The 14252-nt window shown below is 39.9% G+C and overlaps 1 protein-coding gene across 3 annotated transcripts in view; it reads left to right on the forward strand.

Moving 5' to 3' along the window:
• Positions 1-14252, forward strand: part of SPRED2 (sprouty related EVH1 domain containing 2) — a 125236-nt gene that overhangs the window by 85668 nt on the left and 25316 nt on the right. For 2 of the 3 annotated variants that reach the window (XM_012556219.1, XM_004369262.2), the window contains exon 2: positions 8670-8847. In XM_012556219.1, the coding sequence (XP_012411673.1) occupies positions 8670-8847 (178 nt within the window). Of the gene's footprint in view, positions 1-8602; positions 8848-14252 lie in introns of those variants that run through there. The other variant, XM_023733224.1, reaches the window with a different exon arrangement.

The following is a 14252-nucleotide window of genomic DNA, read 5'->3' on the forward strand; positions in this document are numbered from 1 at the left end:
TTTTTTTTTTTTTTTTGAGGGAATTAGGAAATAGCATTTCTCAAAATATATGTGACAATTTGAATTTTCTTCATAGCACAATATGTAATTCTCATCTCTCTGAGAAGGGAAATCCTCAGGACATACTGATATGCTGGGATGATTGCTTCTTCACTCTAAATACATTTTTTAAGTGTGGTATAATGTCATTTCAGTGGTTTAATTTCTGGAAAGATTTGGCTAATTTGATTTTTAGGAATGTACTCTGACCAGTTTTAGCTGCCTGGTGTTACTTCTTCTTTGTTTTTTTTTTTTTTTTTGTTTTGTTTTAATAATTTTATTGTGCTTTAGGTAAAAGTTTACAGCGCAAATTAGTTTCTCACTCAAAAATTTATACACAAATTGTTTTGTGACTTTGGTTGCAATCCCTGCGGTGTGTCAGCACTCTCCCCCTTTATACGCTGGGCTCCCCATGTCCATTCATCCAGTTTTCCTGTCCCTTCCTGCCTTCTCATCTTTGCCTTTGGCAGGTGTTGTCCATTTATACTTGATTGAATTAAGAAGCACGTTCCTCACGTGTGTTATTGTTTGTTTTACAGGCCTGTCTAATTTTGGCTGAAAGGTGGACTTTGGGACTGGCTTCGGTTCTGAGTTAGCAGGGTGTCCAGGGGGCCAATAGATGGATCTTTATCAAAAGTAGGAAAATTGTGGAATGGAACGTCAAATTCTTACTGGAAACTAGACTTACTGTATACACGGAAACTGGAGGATCCCCCGAATCTATCACCTAGAAACAACTTTTAAACCTTGAACTGAAACCATCCCATGAAGTCATCTTTAAACATTAGTTTACGTCAATAAATAAATTTAAAAAATGTTTGCCTTAAGCATTGTGCCCTTTTAAAGAATTACCTATATGAGATCAGAGCCCTGGTGGCGCAGTGGTTAAAGTGTTTGTCTGCCAACTGAAAGGTGAGCGGTTCAAACCCACCAGCTGCTCTGCAGGAAAAAGAGGTGGCAGTCTGTTTCTGTAAAGAATTACAGCCTTGGAAACCCTATGGGGCAGTTCTGCTCTGTCCTATAGGGTGGCTGTGACTTGACAGCAGTGGATTTGTTTTTGTTTGTTTGTTTATATGAGATCGAAGTAGCAACAGTAGCTTAAAGCACAGATGAGAACTTGGAGAGGCAGAGGGTCTAAGCTGGTAAAACAGTATGGGCAGAGACAGTGAGAATGGTGACACAAGGTGAAGGACGTAACCATCGCCATTGAATTGTGCAGGTAAAAATTGCTGAATAGGTGTATGTTTTGTTGTGTATATTTTCACCAGAAAAATATGTACACCTTTAGATATAAAACAAAGAAAGCAAAAATAATAATTAAAGATTGGCCTGAAGAGTCTGCTTTCTTCTCTTGGTGAATCTGGTCACTAGCACAGTGCTCTGGATACCATGAGCTCAAAATTAAAACGATAGTATCTGTTCAAGTGCAGTCCCTGGATGGTGCAAACGGTTGACACTCTTGGCTGCTAACAGAAAGGCTGGAAGTTTGAGTCCTCCCAGAAGCTCCTTGGAAGAAAGGCCTGGCAATTTACTTCTAAAAAATCAGCCACTGAAAACCTTATGGAGCACAATTCTACTCTGACACACACGGGGTCGCCATGAGTCAGAATCAGCTTGATGGCTACTACTTACTGGTTACATGTTCGAGTACATGGGTTCTTTTACTAGTATTGGGGCGGTTTTGAAGGCTACTTCTTCAAGTGCACTTTATGGCTGATTTCACTAATGTTGAATAACTGTAGGGAAGTCTTATCTTCAGTGATTTTACCCTACTTCCCAGCTTTCCCAAATCTAATATTATGCAAACCAGTCCTCTTTATGAAGCAAATGTTTAATGTTCTGGAAACATCTTCCTTCTCGGGTACACAGTGCTTGTCCTTCAGGGTCTAGAGGAGAGTTTGTCCCTTTGGCTAAACTTGCCAGATCTTGTATTTTTACAATAAAGTCTTCCCACAATAGGAATTAGTGGACTTGTCATACCACTGTTTCCTATAATGGCCTAATCGCACAAATAGTACCCAATTTGGTAGTCATATAGAGTCCTTATTTCCTGTGACATTAAGCAGTTGAGAGCATGTGTTCCACCTTTAGTTACCACTGTACATAAAACCACTTTATGTGTGACTTTCCTTGCTCATAAAATTCAGAATATATAAATTTCTAAAACCCAGGCAATATGCTTTAAAAAAAAAAACAAACTTAAGTATTTGATACTTAATAAAATGAATACCTACGAAACTACCACCCAACGTAACAGATAGAACATGACAAATACCTTTGGTTCTCAACCCATTTGTGCTGAAATATGTTGTTGATTCTTTTTAAAAAGATGGCTAGACATATGTATTTCATATACACATATATAACATTTTATATAGACATATAAATTTGATGAAATCAAAGAGCCTTTATAAGTCTATAGGCATAAGAAGATGGGGGGGGTGCTGATTAAAATAAAGCGTCTGTGCAGGCTCCCCTGGAGGACTTGGTGTTGTTATATTTGGCCCAGCTGGCGTCTGGGTGGTGTGCTGGGTGGAAGGGAGAGTTGGAGAGGCTGGGCTCTTGGCTAATCCCTTTCAAGGTCTGGTAAAGTGGAGAAGGGTGGAAAAGAGGGCTGGGAGGAAGTGGATCTAATGTTTAGGATAATGGAGAGATAAAGGAGTCCTGTAATCAGATAAGGGCTGTCAGTGAGGGGAGTGGGGACATTTTAAGGGGGGATGTAAACGTCCCAGGCTACCTCCCTGAAAGAAAACTGAGGTGGGCAGGGCAGGAATTTCCGGCTGCAGAGAGTCAGTTCACAGATGGCAGATGGAATTATTTTCCCCTACAGGTGTGCCTGAAATGTAGAAATCAAACCTGCTCTTTCAGAGTCTGACTTCTATTGATAATTGCTGGAGATCTGTCTGGAATTTTCTCCTCTTGGCAGGGGCCTGACAGCTTCCCTGCCAGTCCACCTCAGACCGCAAAAAAAAGACGGGCATTCTAGAAAACCACTCCTCAGTGGCCAGGCAGGCTGGTACTTAAAGGACCGGTCTTTGTACTCAAAGTCAGTCTTTCAGCAAAAATATAATGGTAGCTACAGTTTCTCAGACTTCTCTGTATCAGGCACTTGACCTCTATTACTGCTTTTAACCCTCAGGACAGCCGGGCAAGGTAGAGCCTCTCATCATTTTGCAAATGAGGAAATTGAAACTGAGGAGGTCATGGCATTTCTGACCTGTCTGGCTCGGAGGCACACATTCTTTACAGGCACGGTGCTGCCTCATAGCCACCTTCTACAGTTCCTTTACTCCTGGAAAATGGCCCAGGCAGGGCCTGCCTCAAATCTGGAGAGAACAAAGAACATAAAGACCTGAAACCTAAAACTTGCTGTGTCCTTTTGGAATCACCACCCCTAAATAAACATCTAGTTTCGATATTGTACTCCCTATCCTACCGAAGGATATCCCTACCACTTTTGTGTGTTGGGAGCCCTGGTGGCTCAGTGGTTAAGAGCTATGCCTGCTAACCAAGAGGTTGGCAGTTCGAATCCACGAGCCACTCCTTGGATACCCTATGGGGCAGTTCTACTCTGTCCTATAGGGTCGCTATGCGTTGGAATCAACGACAACGGGGTTTTTTTGTTTTTTGCAAGGTGAGTGATCACGAACAAGTCATGTTTTTACAAAGTCCACATGTTGGCACTTTCAGAAGCATTTTTTTTTAAATTGTTATTTTTGACAATGTTAGCATTAAAAAAATATATTTCTAAAGCATACCAGCAGCATTTTCCTTTTGCAAATTAAAAAACTAATCTGCCCTGGCTCTTCCTTCTCCACCCCACCCCACCCACGATCCCACCAAGCAAACCCCACATCTGTGTTAAACAGATGTTGTTTAATTCTTTCCAGAAAGTTGGGGAGGGAGTTTCCTCCTTTATACCTTTTTGGTAGTAGAGTTCATTGTCATTTCTGTTCTGGGTGGGGTTAAGTGCCTGGTAACGTAAATACACCACAGATAGGAAGCAGTTGGCATGCGGCCATGCAGCTGGATTATCCAGACATCCTCCTCAGCTTTTAGTGCAATACTTTATCCCCCTGCCTTGTTTTAAATAGCCAGATGCCTGGGTTAATGCTGGTTGGCGGGGTTGTTGTTACACACACACACACACACCCCATCATAGACAAGTCTGTCTGCTCAGAAAGGGGTGTAGGAGGAATAAAGGCAGGAAGGGGAATGCTGCAGACTGCAAGCAAAGGCCAAAGTTAAAGCTGCCCTTGTAATTTGAAGGCCAGGCAGTAGGATATAGATATATATATTTAAAATCTTGAATAAAGGAGTCCTTTTTGGAAATAAGTCTGCGGCATAATGCAAACTTCCCCATTTCATGTTTACTTAATCCTCTCAAAGGAAGGGAAAACGTCACACAGCTGTAAGACGAAAAAAGTAAAATCATGTTTCAACAAGAGGTGTGTAGCGTTTCAGTTCTTCATTTTGGTGATCTCCTGTTGGGATGAACCCATAGTACACTCGTGGGAGATTTGGGAAAGCTGTGTTTCATACTGGGGAATTACATATCTTGAGGACTCTTCAGCTTTTCTGGAATGAGTAGCATGTAGGAGTCCTGGTGGTACAATGGTTAAGCACTTACTGCTAACCAAAAGGTCACCATTCAAACTTAGCAGCCGCTCCACGAGAGAAAAGACCTGGCACTCTATTCCCACAGTATTACAGTCTACGAAACTCTATGGGGCAGTTCTATTCTGTCATATAGGGTCACTATGCATCGGAATTGATAGCACACAACAACAAGAAAAAATCAAACCATGTATATTCTCCAAAATCGTTTGTTTGCAACTAATCTAAACAAATGTTATAAAATGTTTTTAATTAATCTCTAGGATCTGAAGGAATATGCATGTTGAATCCTGAGATGAACAGATTTATGATAGAAACCATCTACATGGCAACCTGTGCTTTTATTCGAGTTTCCTATTAATGCAAAGGAGGTCTTTACCCTTATTCCAGTTAAGCTGTTGTGGTTCATAAGCAAATGACTATTGAGCACTTTATGTTTTCTCAGGGATTCTGTTAGCTCCAGATCATTTTGTAAACCTCTTTACATTGTATATTTAACCCATTTATTCCACAACCACCTACATACATAAAAGATACCATTCTAGGGTCTAGAGATATAACAGTGAACAAAAGAGCCAAAGTCACTCCTTTTGTGGAGTTTACATTCTAGTTGGGGAAAGTAGGCAAACCAATATGTAATAGGGCAGGTGCTGATTCAGTAGCATATAGAAAAATAAAATGGTAAAAAATCTAAAAGAGATAGAGGGTGCTGCTTTATATAACGTAGACAGGGACATCTTCTCTGATGAAATGACCTTGGACAGAGACCTAAATGAAATAAGAGAATAAGCCTAATAGGTATTCGGGAGAAGAACAGGGAATGACATTCTAAGTAGAAGACACAGGAAGTGCAAAGGCCCTGGGGTAGGTGTGTGTGCCTAGTGTGGCAGACCATCAAGGACTCAGATGGGACTGAACTAGAATGAGTGAGGAGAAGAATGGTAGATATGCCAGATTTTGATTTTTACTCAGTCATATAGGAAGCTACTGGGTGGTTTGTTTGAGTACAGAGTCATAACCTGACTTACCTTTCTGTTTTCTGGGAAAGTAGGGCAAGCATGGAAATAAGGAGTCCAGTTAGGAGGCTACTGGAATAATCTAAATGAGAGGTGATGGCAGTTGGGAGTAGGACATTGCCAATGGAGGTGGTGAAAAGTGGATTCTGGATATATATCAAACGGAAAACCAGTAGGATGGGAACGGATTGAAATCAAGAGTCCAATCTGAAACATGTTGATTGAGATGCCTATTGGACACCCAAGCAGTGAAGTCACATAGGCAGTAGGTTTTACTGGTCTGGAGTTTAGGGGAGAGTTCTGGGTTAGAAATGTGAATTTGGGGTCTGTTAGCACATAGAAGGTATTTACATGGAAGAGTTTGCCTGAGCTTGGATTATGGATTGTTTATCCACAGTTACAGGAGGAAAGGCAAAGTATTGATACAGAGTAGTAGGCATGGTGAAAGGTGCAGGTGCAAGTTCCCGTCTGCTTATGTCTGTTTTCTCCGGGAAATTAAGGCACACTTATCTGTCATCTTGAGAGGTAGGAGGTAGGGGGACATGTGAAATAGTCTTCTTGTCGATGGACCAGGGAAGTATAACAGAATTCCAGGTGACGCTGTAGATTAGTGGTTATGACTTTAGAGTGAGACCTCTGTTCATAGTAGTGGGGGGTTTTTCCCCCTCTAACCATGTTTATCTTCCTGTGGAGGTGCATGGAGTAAACCAATGGTAAATTTAACTGGGGTTGGGGTTTTGCCAGGCAATTAACAGTAAGGAAAGAAAGGGCGAGGGAGTTAAGGCTGCATGCAAAGGAGTGTTGAGACAGACCATGGAATTTAAGTTGGGTAGAGAATCAAGTGAAAACATGAAGGGGTGGGGAACAGGAAAAAGGTGGTTGAAACATTACTGGAGTCTGGAGGGAGTGAGCTGCAAAGTTAGGAGGTGGTGGTTGGAGACTAGAATGCTTAAAATTGAGATTGTAGAGGTGGTTGTTGTTGTTAGGTGCCGTCGAGTCAGTTCTGACTCGGTGACCTCATTTTATAATAGGAAATGTTGCCCAGTCTTGCACCATCCTTGCAATTATTGTTATGTTTGAGCCTGTTGTTGCAGCCACTGTATCAGTCCATCTTCTTGAAGGTCTTCCTCTTTTTTGCTGACCCTTTATTTTACCAAGCATGATGTCCTTCTCCAGGGACTGGTCCCTCCTGATAACATGTCCAAAGTACGTGAGACAAAGTCTCGCCATCCTCACTTCTAAGGCGCATTCTGGCTGTACTTCTTCCAAGACAGATTTGTTTATTCTGCTGGCAGTCCATGGTATATTCAGCATCTGTTGCCAACACCATAATTAGAATGCCTCAGTTCTTCTTCTGTCTTCCTTTCTTCATTGTCCAGCTTTCACATGCATAAGAGGCTATTGAAAATACCATAACTTGCGTCAGGTGCACCTTAGTCCTTAAAGTGACATCTTTGCTTTTGAACACTTTAAAGATGTGGTACAGATGTTGACACTGACAAGTTCAAGAGTGTTAGCCTGAGCATGTATGACTAAGGTTGGGTATAAGACAAAGTCATTGGAGTAGAGGAGTTCCATGAACTGAGAGGCCAAGAAATTGGAAGGGTCCTTTGTGTGAATAATGAAATAATCAAGAATCTTGACAGGGATAATGGTGAGAACTGGAGAGACAGTGAGCCTAGAGACAAGAGATTGCTAACCTCTTCAGGGAATGAGGGGGGAGTGACCCAGAAGTCTGTAGAAGATCGAAACAAAGAAGGATAGTGGGCAGCTGGTCAGGTGTATGGGCAAATAGTCTGCAGCAAGGTGAGTACCCTACCCCACATCTAGGCTCCTTGGGAAGGGATGTGGGAGAGAGAAAGCAGCCCCATATGAGTGGGTCACAGAGACTCAGGGAGAGCGAGTAGCCATTTAGATTAACAAAGTGAAGAGGATGGTCATAGGAGAGGATAAGGAAGTAAGGGAGATGGTGTCCCCCAAGCTGAGTGGGAAGTAAGCTGTAGGGGTAATGGACAGTTTGGTAGCTTTGACTTCTTATGGTGAGTGAGGTGAGCAGGGGTGTGGGGCAGGTTGTGGTGGCCAGGCTCTGAGCTCTGGGGTTGGGGAAGTCTTCCCTTGAAGCCTGAGCAACCAAGGGGGTCTGTGTCACTGCGCTTGTGTTTCCCTAGAATCCAGTGCCTGGCATAGAGAAGACATGAATATATGTTTGAATGAGTAAAAAATGAATTGTATCCAAAGAAAGAAACAGCAAGTGAGAATTTAATGGCCTTGCTGAAAATCCAAATAAATTTCCAAAATGTGATGAACATTGAAAAGAGGCTAGAGTTGGTCTCTGGAGGAAGAAAGAGATTTTGGCAAATGTGGGAAAGAACTTATTGCGAAATTGAAGTTTAGACTAGAAAAAATAAAATTATAAACAGAAGGACGCAAAGTGCAAAGGGTATTTGAATTGAAATATTTTCCAACCTGTGTAAACAATTGCATGACAATTTGTGATTTGCAAGTGGATTATCATATTCTTATGCTAAATAAGAAGATTACTGGCTTTATGAAATGTTAAGCCTTGATCATTCATTGTAAATGAAGGGTTTGAAGTCATAATACTCTCTGAATAGGTTTGTCTTTGCTAACTTGTAGATGTCAGAGATCAGTTCATTTGTTTTATTATTAATACTTACACCTAGAAACTGAGGAACATTATGCCTACAGACTTGGATCTCAACGTGGAAAATTTGCATCCACCTTCAAAGATTCGCAAAATATTTTTTAATTACTTGGTATCTTTTTTTTTTTTTTTTAATGTAGTTTATATTGAATTTAAGTTGGGGTTTTTCCCCCCAAAGTTGAGGTGAGCTACCTTTTCAAGTTACTGCCAGGCACAGATTTTCTTCTGCTGAGTCCAGGAGAGTGCTGGCTAGTGGTCTTTGCACTGTGAAACATGTTCTGCAGCTACCAGACCATTGTCATGCCCCGTTCTTCTTGTTGTTGTCGTTTTAGTGACAGCTATATTGTGCGTGTCAAGGCTGTGGTTATGACCAGAGATGACTCCAGCGGGGGATGGTTCCCACAGGAAGGAGGCGGGATCAGTCGCGTCGGGGTCTGTAAGGTCATGCACCCTGAAGGCAATGGACGAAGCGGCTTTCTCATCCATGGTGAACGACAGAAAGACAAACTGGTAATGGCAGACACACAACACGTGGGTTAAAGTAGCAACAACTGATTTCTTTACGTTGAATTATATCCCTTTTCCCTTAGGGTTTTTTCTTTTTTTTTTTTTTTCCTTCTTCCTCTGACTTTAAACTCTTGCGAAAGCTTCAAAATTTAGACTTCTGGAACTGGTGCCAAATTCCAAAACATAGCCCCCACTTTTCAGTGAAGTCTCTTTTTACCACACATCATATAACTCAGATGCTCAGAAGTAGTATATGTGGCTGTCTTGTTTGGTTCTTTGATTAATTAAGATGCCTTTCTGTCAACTGTACAAGGTAATCAGAACAAAAGTGTGTTCTTTATTATGAATCACGTTGTAGTAAGCAGTGAAGTCAGCATTTTAAAAATGCAAAGTTTGTTCACAGAGCGTGTCATGGACGTTTGGGTTGGGGAAAGGTGAAACACAAAGGCCAGGTGTCATCGGATATTTGGTTACTTCTAAATAACTTTGTCTAAAAGACAGTATAGCTTTTATCTCGTAAACTAGTGAATAAAATATTTTTGAAAGAAGATAAGTAACAAAAAGTAGTGGTTTCACACTTCTATAAATAATTATACAGGCTCATAAATAAATACTTTGGAGAGTGATCGTTATCCTACACAGGTGGTGGTGGGGAGGGCTGATAGTGAATAACATACAATCTCACAAAAGTACTCACATGTCTAGTTTTTTATTATGAAGGAATCCATGATATGAAGGGAAATTGAATGTCCCAAATCTATTTTAAATTAGTGGCCCTAAGCCTGGAAGAACATTACGACCGTCTGTATTTGATCATGGCGTGTATACTCAGATGCCAACAGCTGATTTAGTATGTGTGGGATAGTACAGAATCTCGAAGAGAAAATGCGAAGACACCAGAGGAATAGGTCATGTTACCCTGAGACACTTACCAGTGGCACCTGTTGGGGTTTCTGTATTAAATGTGCAAATTCAATCTTTTGCAACCACTTTTTATAGTTTAAAAATTTTACAAAATACATAAGAGCAATTTTTAAACGTTATATATGCATTGGAGCCCTGGTGGTGCAGTGGGTAAGAGCTCGGCTGCTAACTAAAAGGACAGCAGTTTGAATTCACCAGCCGCTCCTTGGAAACCCTGTGGGGCAGTTCTACTCTGTCCCATAGGGTCGCTATGAGTCGGAATTGACTCAACAGCAACGGGGTTTATATGTGGGTTAATAGAAATGCTATTTGTACACTTGATTCATTTCTGAAAATTTAAAGTGGTGAATACAGTGCTGATGTTAAGTGTCTAGTCAAGAAATTTCCTACGTGACAGTCACATGATTAAATTATGTTTGTTTATAAAATGTTTACAGTAAAGATAGTGTAAACACACTACCAATGAGAAATAAAATAACTACCATTTATCTAGCACTTATTACGATGGGCTAAGTACAATGCTAGCCCTTTCGTTGGGTTATAATGTGTCCTTACAGCAACCTGAATAAGTATAATTGAAAAAATTAAGATTCAGAACGATTCCTTACTTGTCCTTGGTGACAAAACTTGGGGGCCTGGAACCAGTTTTTGAAACCCTGTCACTCTGACCCCAAAACTAAGCCACAGTTGCACAAGCCCAGCCATCTTTTGCCTTTAATTGTATTTTCTTGTGCATGTTTTCATTCTTACACATTTATAATCAGGTTTTATAAACAGTTTTGTATATCACTTGTTTTGCCTTAACATTCTCATAAGAATTTTCCATGTTGCTGATATCAGGTTGACATTGCATTGTTTATGTGACCACTTCCTTAGTGTTGAACACTGAGCGTCTTTCACTTTATCCCCCAGCAGTGTTTGAACAGACCCACTGCCAATGCCATCAAGTTGATTCTGACTCATAGTGACCCTGTAGGACAGTAGAACTGCCACACAGGGTTTCTAAGGCTGTAATCTTTACAGAAACAAACAGCCACGTCTTTTTCCTGTGGGTTTTAATAGAACCAACCTGTCTTTTCCACGTTTATTTTTATTATTTTGAGGGTCATATGTTTTTAAATTTTTACCAGTTGGATAGAATAACCAAAAACCCGTTGCCGTTGAGCCAATTCTGACTCATAATGACCCTATAGGACAGAGTAGAACTGCCCCATAGGGTTTCTGGTGGATTCGAACTGCTGACCTTTTGATTAGCAGCTGGGCTCTTAACCACTGCACCACCAGAGCTCCGATAGAGCAACAGTGGTATCCTATTGTTGTTCCTGGTGTGGTCCAATGTTTATCTGTTTGTTAAACAGTTGTTACTGAATTATTTGTTAATGTCCTTTGTATATGTATCTTTTGGGGCCTTATTTTTCTACTTGCTATGTATGCCCTATTGTATAATAAAGATATTAATCCTCATCAGCCATATTTGCTGCAAATATATTTTTACAATCTGTTGTTGTCTTTTTATTTTAGTTGGGTTCTTTTTCTCCAAAAATTTTCATAGGAATTTTTTTTCCTTTTTTTATTGTTATTATTTCTGTGTTAGCAGATTATCTTACCTGGGGGATTATATATATTTAGAGCTATTTTTTCACTGGCTTTTCTATGGTTTGTCATAGAATAGTTCAACCTAAAATGGCCCTTTGGATTGTCTAATCCAGCCCCATTATTTTACAGGTTTATGAATTTATGTCTTAGCACTGACTTGTACATAATACATAATGTACATAATGCAAACTTCTACCATTTTGTTCAAGGCTCTTTATGTAAAGAACTTCAATTAAATTCCTGCAGCATTCAAAAAGAGGGAGATACTATTATCCCCACTTTGTAGATGGGGAAACTGAATGTGCTAAGAAATGACTCATCGCTCAGTCTGGGGCATGCAGTCATGGGCGGAGCCAGCACTGGAACCTATGTGAAGCCAAAGCCTGGTCCCTTTATATTAACTCTGCATAGTAATAGACAGAGTTCTGACTCTCTGTCACCTACCTGAAGTTGTAGCCCAGCTTCTCTTGTTTACTGCAAGCTGGTTACAAGGATGGTGCCATCCTAAATATGTACCTCTCCCCCTTGACATTTCTCCATCACTCCATCCCTCAGTCCTGTTCTGTTTTCACTCCATGATGCCATAATTTGGCCTCCAAGCTTCTACAGTGCAATACTTCTGCCCACTGGAAGGTATAAGCCCCCGCGAGAGATCTGCAAAGGGCATGGGTTGTTGAGGTAGCCCTCCTCTAAAAGGTGGAGTGGCAAGCGGAGGGTGGAGATCATTTGTGGTATACAGTGGTAGATGGTATCAGAGTTCCCAGCTTTGCAACTAGGATGGGAAGTGCTCTTTCTAACAGAGACAGTTTTGTCAATAGTTTTCCAATGTAGTACAATTCTAGAATTTAGCTACTTTTTTAAAAATTATTAAATTATATGTTGAGGCTTGTAAACTTTACTGCCATTGTTTCTATGGGAAAGTCTGTATTTCAGACATCCATTCACAGGTGTTATTTGGAAAATAATTTTTTTGGTAAGTTGACGACAGCCTATTTTCCTGAGCAATAATATGTAAACCTAAAAAAATTTTTTTTGAATTGAATCTTACTTTATGTGGATTAAAGGACTTTTACTCTTTAAACAAATTATGTGAGAAACTACTTTTTGAAGATTAATCACAAAATCTAAAAGGTTGATAATTTCAGTCGTTGCCTATCTGCAGGTTATTAGGCATTTTTACGCACATTTGGCGAGAGTTTCAGCTGACAAGGCTGTCTTTGAAAGGCAGTTTGGCAGGACATTAATTTTAAATGTGCGTACTTTTTTTTAAATTAGGCAGTTCCACATCTAGACCCCTAACCTATAGAAATAGACTTATACACAAGATTTATGTACATCAATGGTTCTCAAATGTTTTTGGTCTCCGTATCCCTTTACACTCTAAAAAATTATTGAGGACCCCAAAGAGGTTTTGTCTTTGTGGGTTATAGCTGTTAGTATTTATCATATTAGAAATTAAATTGAAAATTTTTTAAATTTCTTAACTAATTTGATAATATTGCTAACATAGATGAAATTTGTATGGAAAGTAACTGTCTAACTGTTTTTCCAGAACAAAAATAATGAGAAGAGTGGCATTATTCTACATTTTTACAAATCACTTCAGTATCTAGCTTAGTAGAAAATAACTAGATTCTAATATCTGCTTCTGCTTTCCATCTATTTTGATATATTATTTCAGTTAAAATATACGAAGAAAATCCAGCCTTGCACAGATAAACAGTTGGAGGAGGAAGAAGTATTTTAATAAACCTTTTTAGATAATTGTAGACAGTTTTCTCTGATACTACACCAGACCGCCACCATGGTGCTTTGCTAAATGTGGAATATGGAATCTGAAACCACCTCAATGAACTTTTGAGACTCTGTTACATTAAAACCCACTGGTTTATCTTTCACTTTGAGTGGGATCCTTTTACTCATGCCTTACCTTGTAACATCATACATTATTCATTTGGAAAATATTGGTTTACTGAGTTATGCAGATCTTCCAAATGTTGACACATTTCACTCTACAAAGTCAGAAAAATCACATTTCTTAATATCACCATTGATCTCATCAGAAAAGTTTGTGTTAGGAAGCAATCCAAAATTCTAACTTTCACTTGAAAGTTCAAATTTTTTTATTGGCAATAAATACTACCAGTTGTTTTCCTTGAAGTAACAGGCTCACTTTGTTCATTCTCAGGAAAATGGCAGCCAGTCACCTCAGTGTGACGAACCATGTTTGGTCTCTCAGCCATTCTTTCAAATAAAAATGGGGAGCCATGAAAATGCGCTTAGTTCAACTCACAACCAAAACGATCACACAAGCCCTTTTCCTTGAGACAATCGTCATTCTTCCATATGCAGAAGTGAAAAAGGCTATTAAAAAGATTCCTTTCTCCCTTTTCCAAGCACATTTGTGCGAAGCCAGATCTTCTTCAGATATTGCAACCAAAGCAACATATTACCCTAAGTTGAATGCAGAAGCAGATATGAGAATCCAAGTATGTGTTTCCCTCTTTAGCACACAAATTAAAAGACATGCACTTAAAGGTCAGGATTTAGTTAAATAGTTTGTACTGCTTCATAAGGACATTCCGAAATAAAGCGGGCATTGTTTTACTTTGTGTGATGGTGAAGAATCTGATGACTTTCAGTACTGTTTGGTGCCACTGCCGGGATTCATGCTACACGCGACAGCGGTTTTATCCACCATTCCTTTTAGCAGTCAGTGCAAATGTCAACCTGGTGAAAAAGGCAAAGATGTCTTATTATTATGAAAATATTTTTATCAACCTGGACTCCCTGAAAGGGCCTGGGGTGGGGGGTGTTTCAAGGGTCTACAGACCACACTTTTGGAACTGCTAATGTGTGAGGATATTTGTAAAAGTGACCAATTAGAA

The sequence above is a fragment of the Trichechus manatus genome, unplaced genomic scaffold (genome assembly GCF_000243295.1).
Source record: "Trichechus manatus latirostris isolate Lorelei unplaced genomic scaffold, TriManLat1.0 scaffold00004, whole genome shotgun sequence".
Classification (NCBI taxonomy): domain Eukaryota; kingdom Metazoa; phylum Chordata; class Mammalia; order Sirenia; family Trichechidae; genus Trichechus; species Trichechus manatus.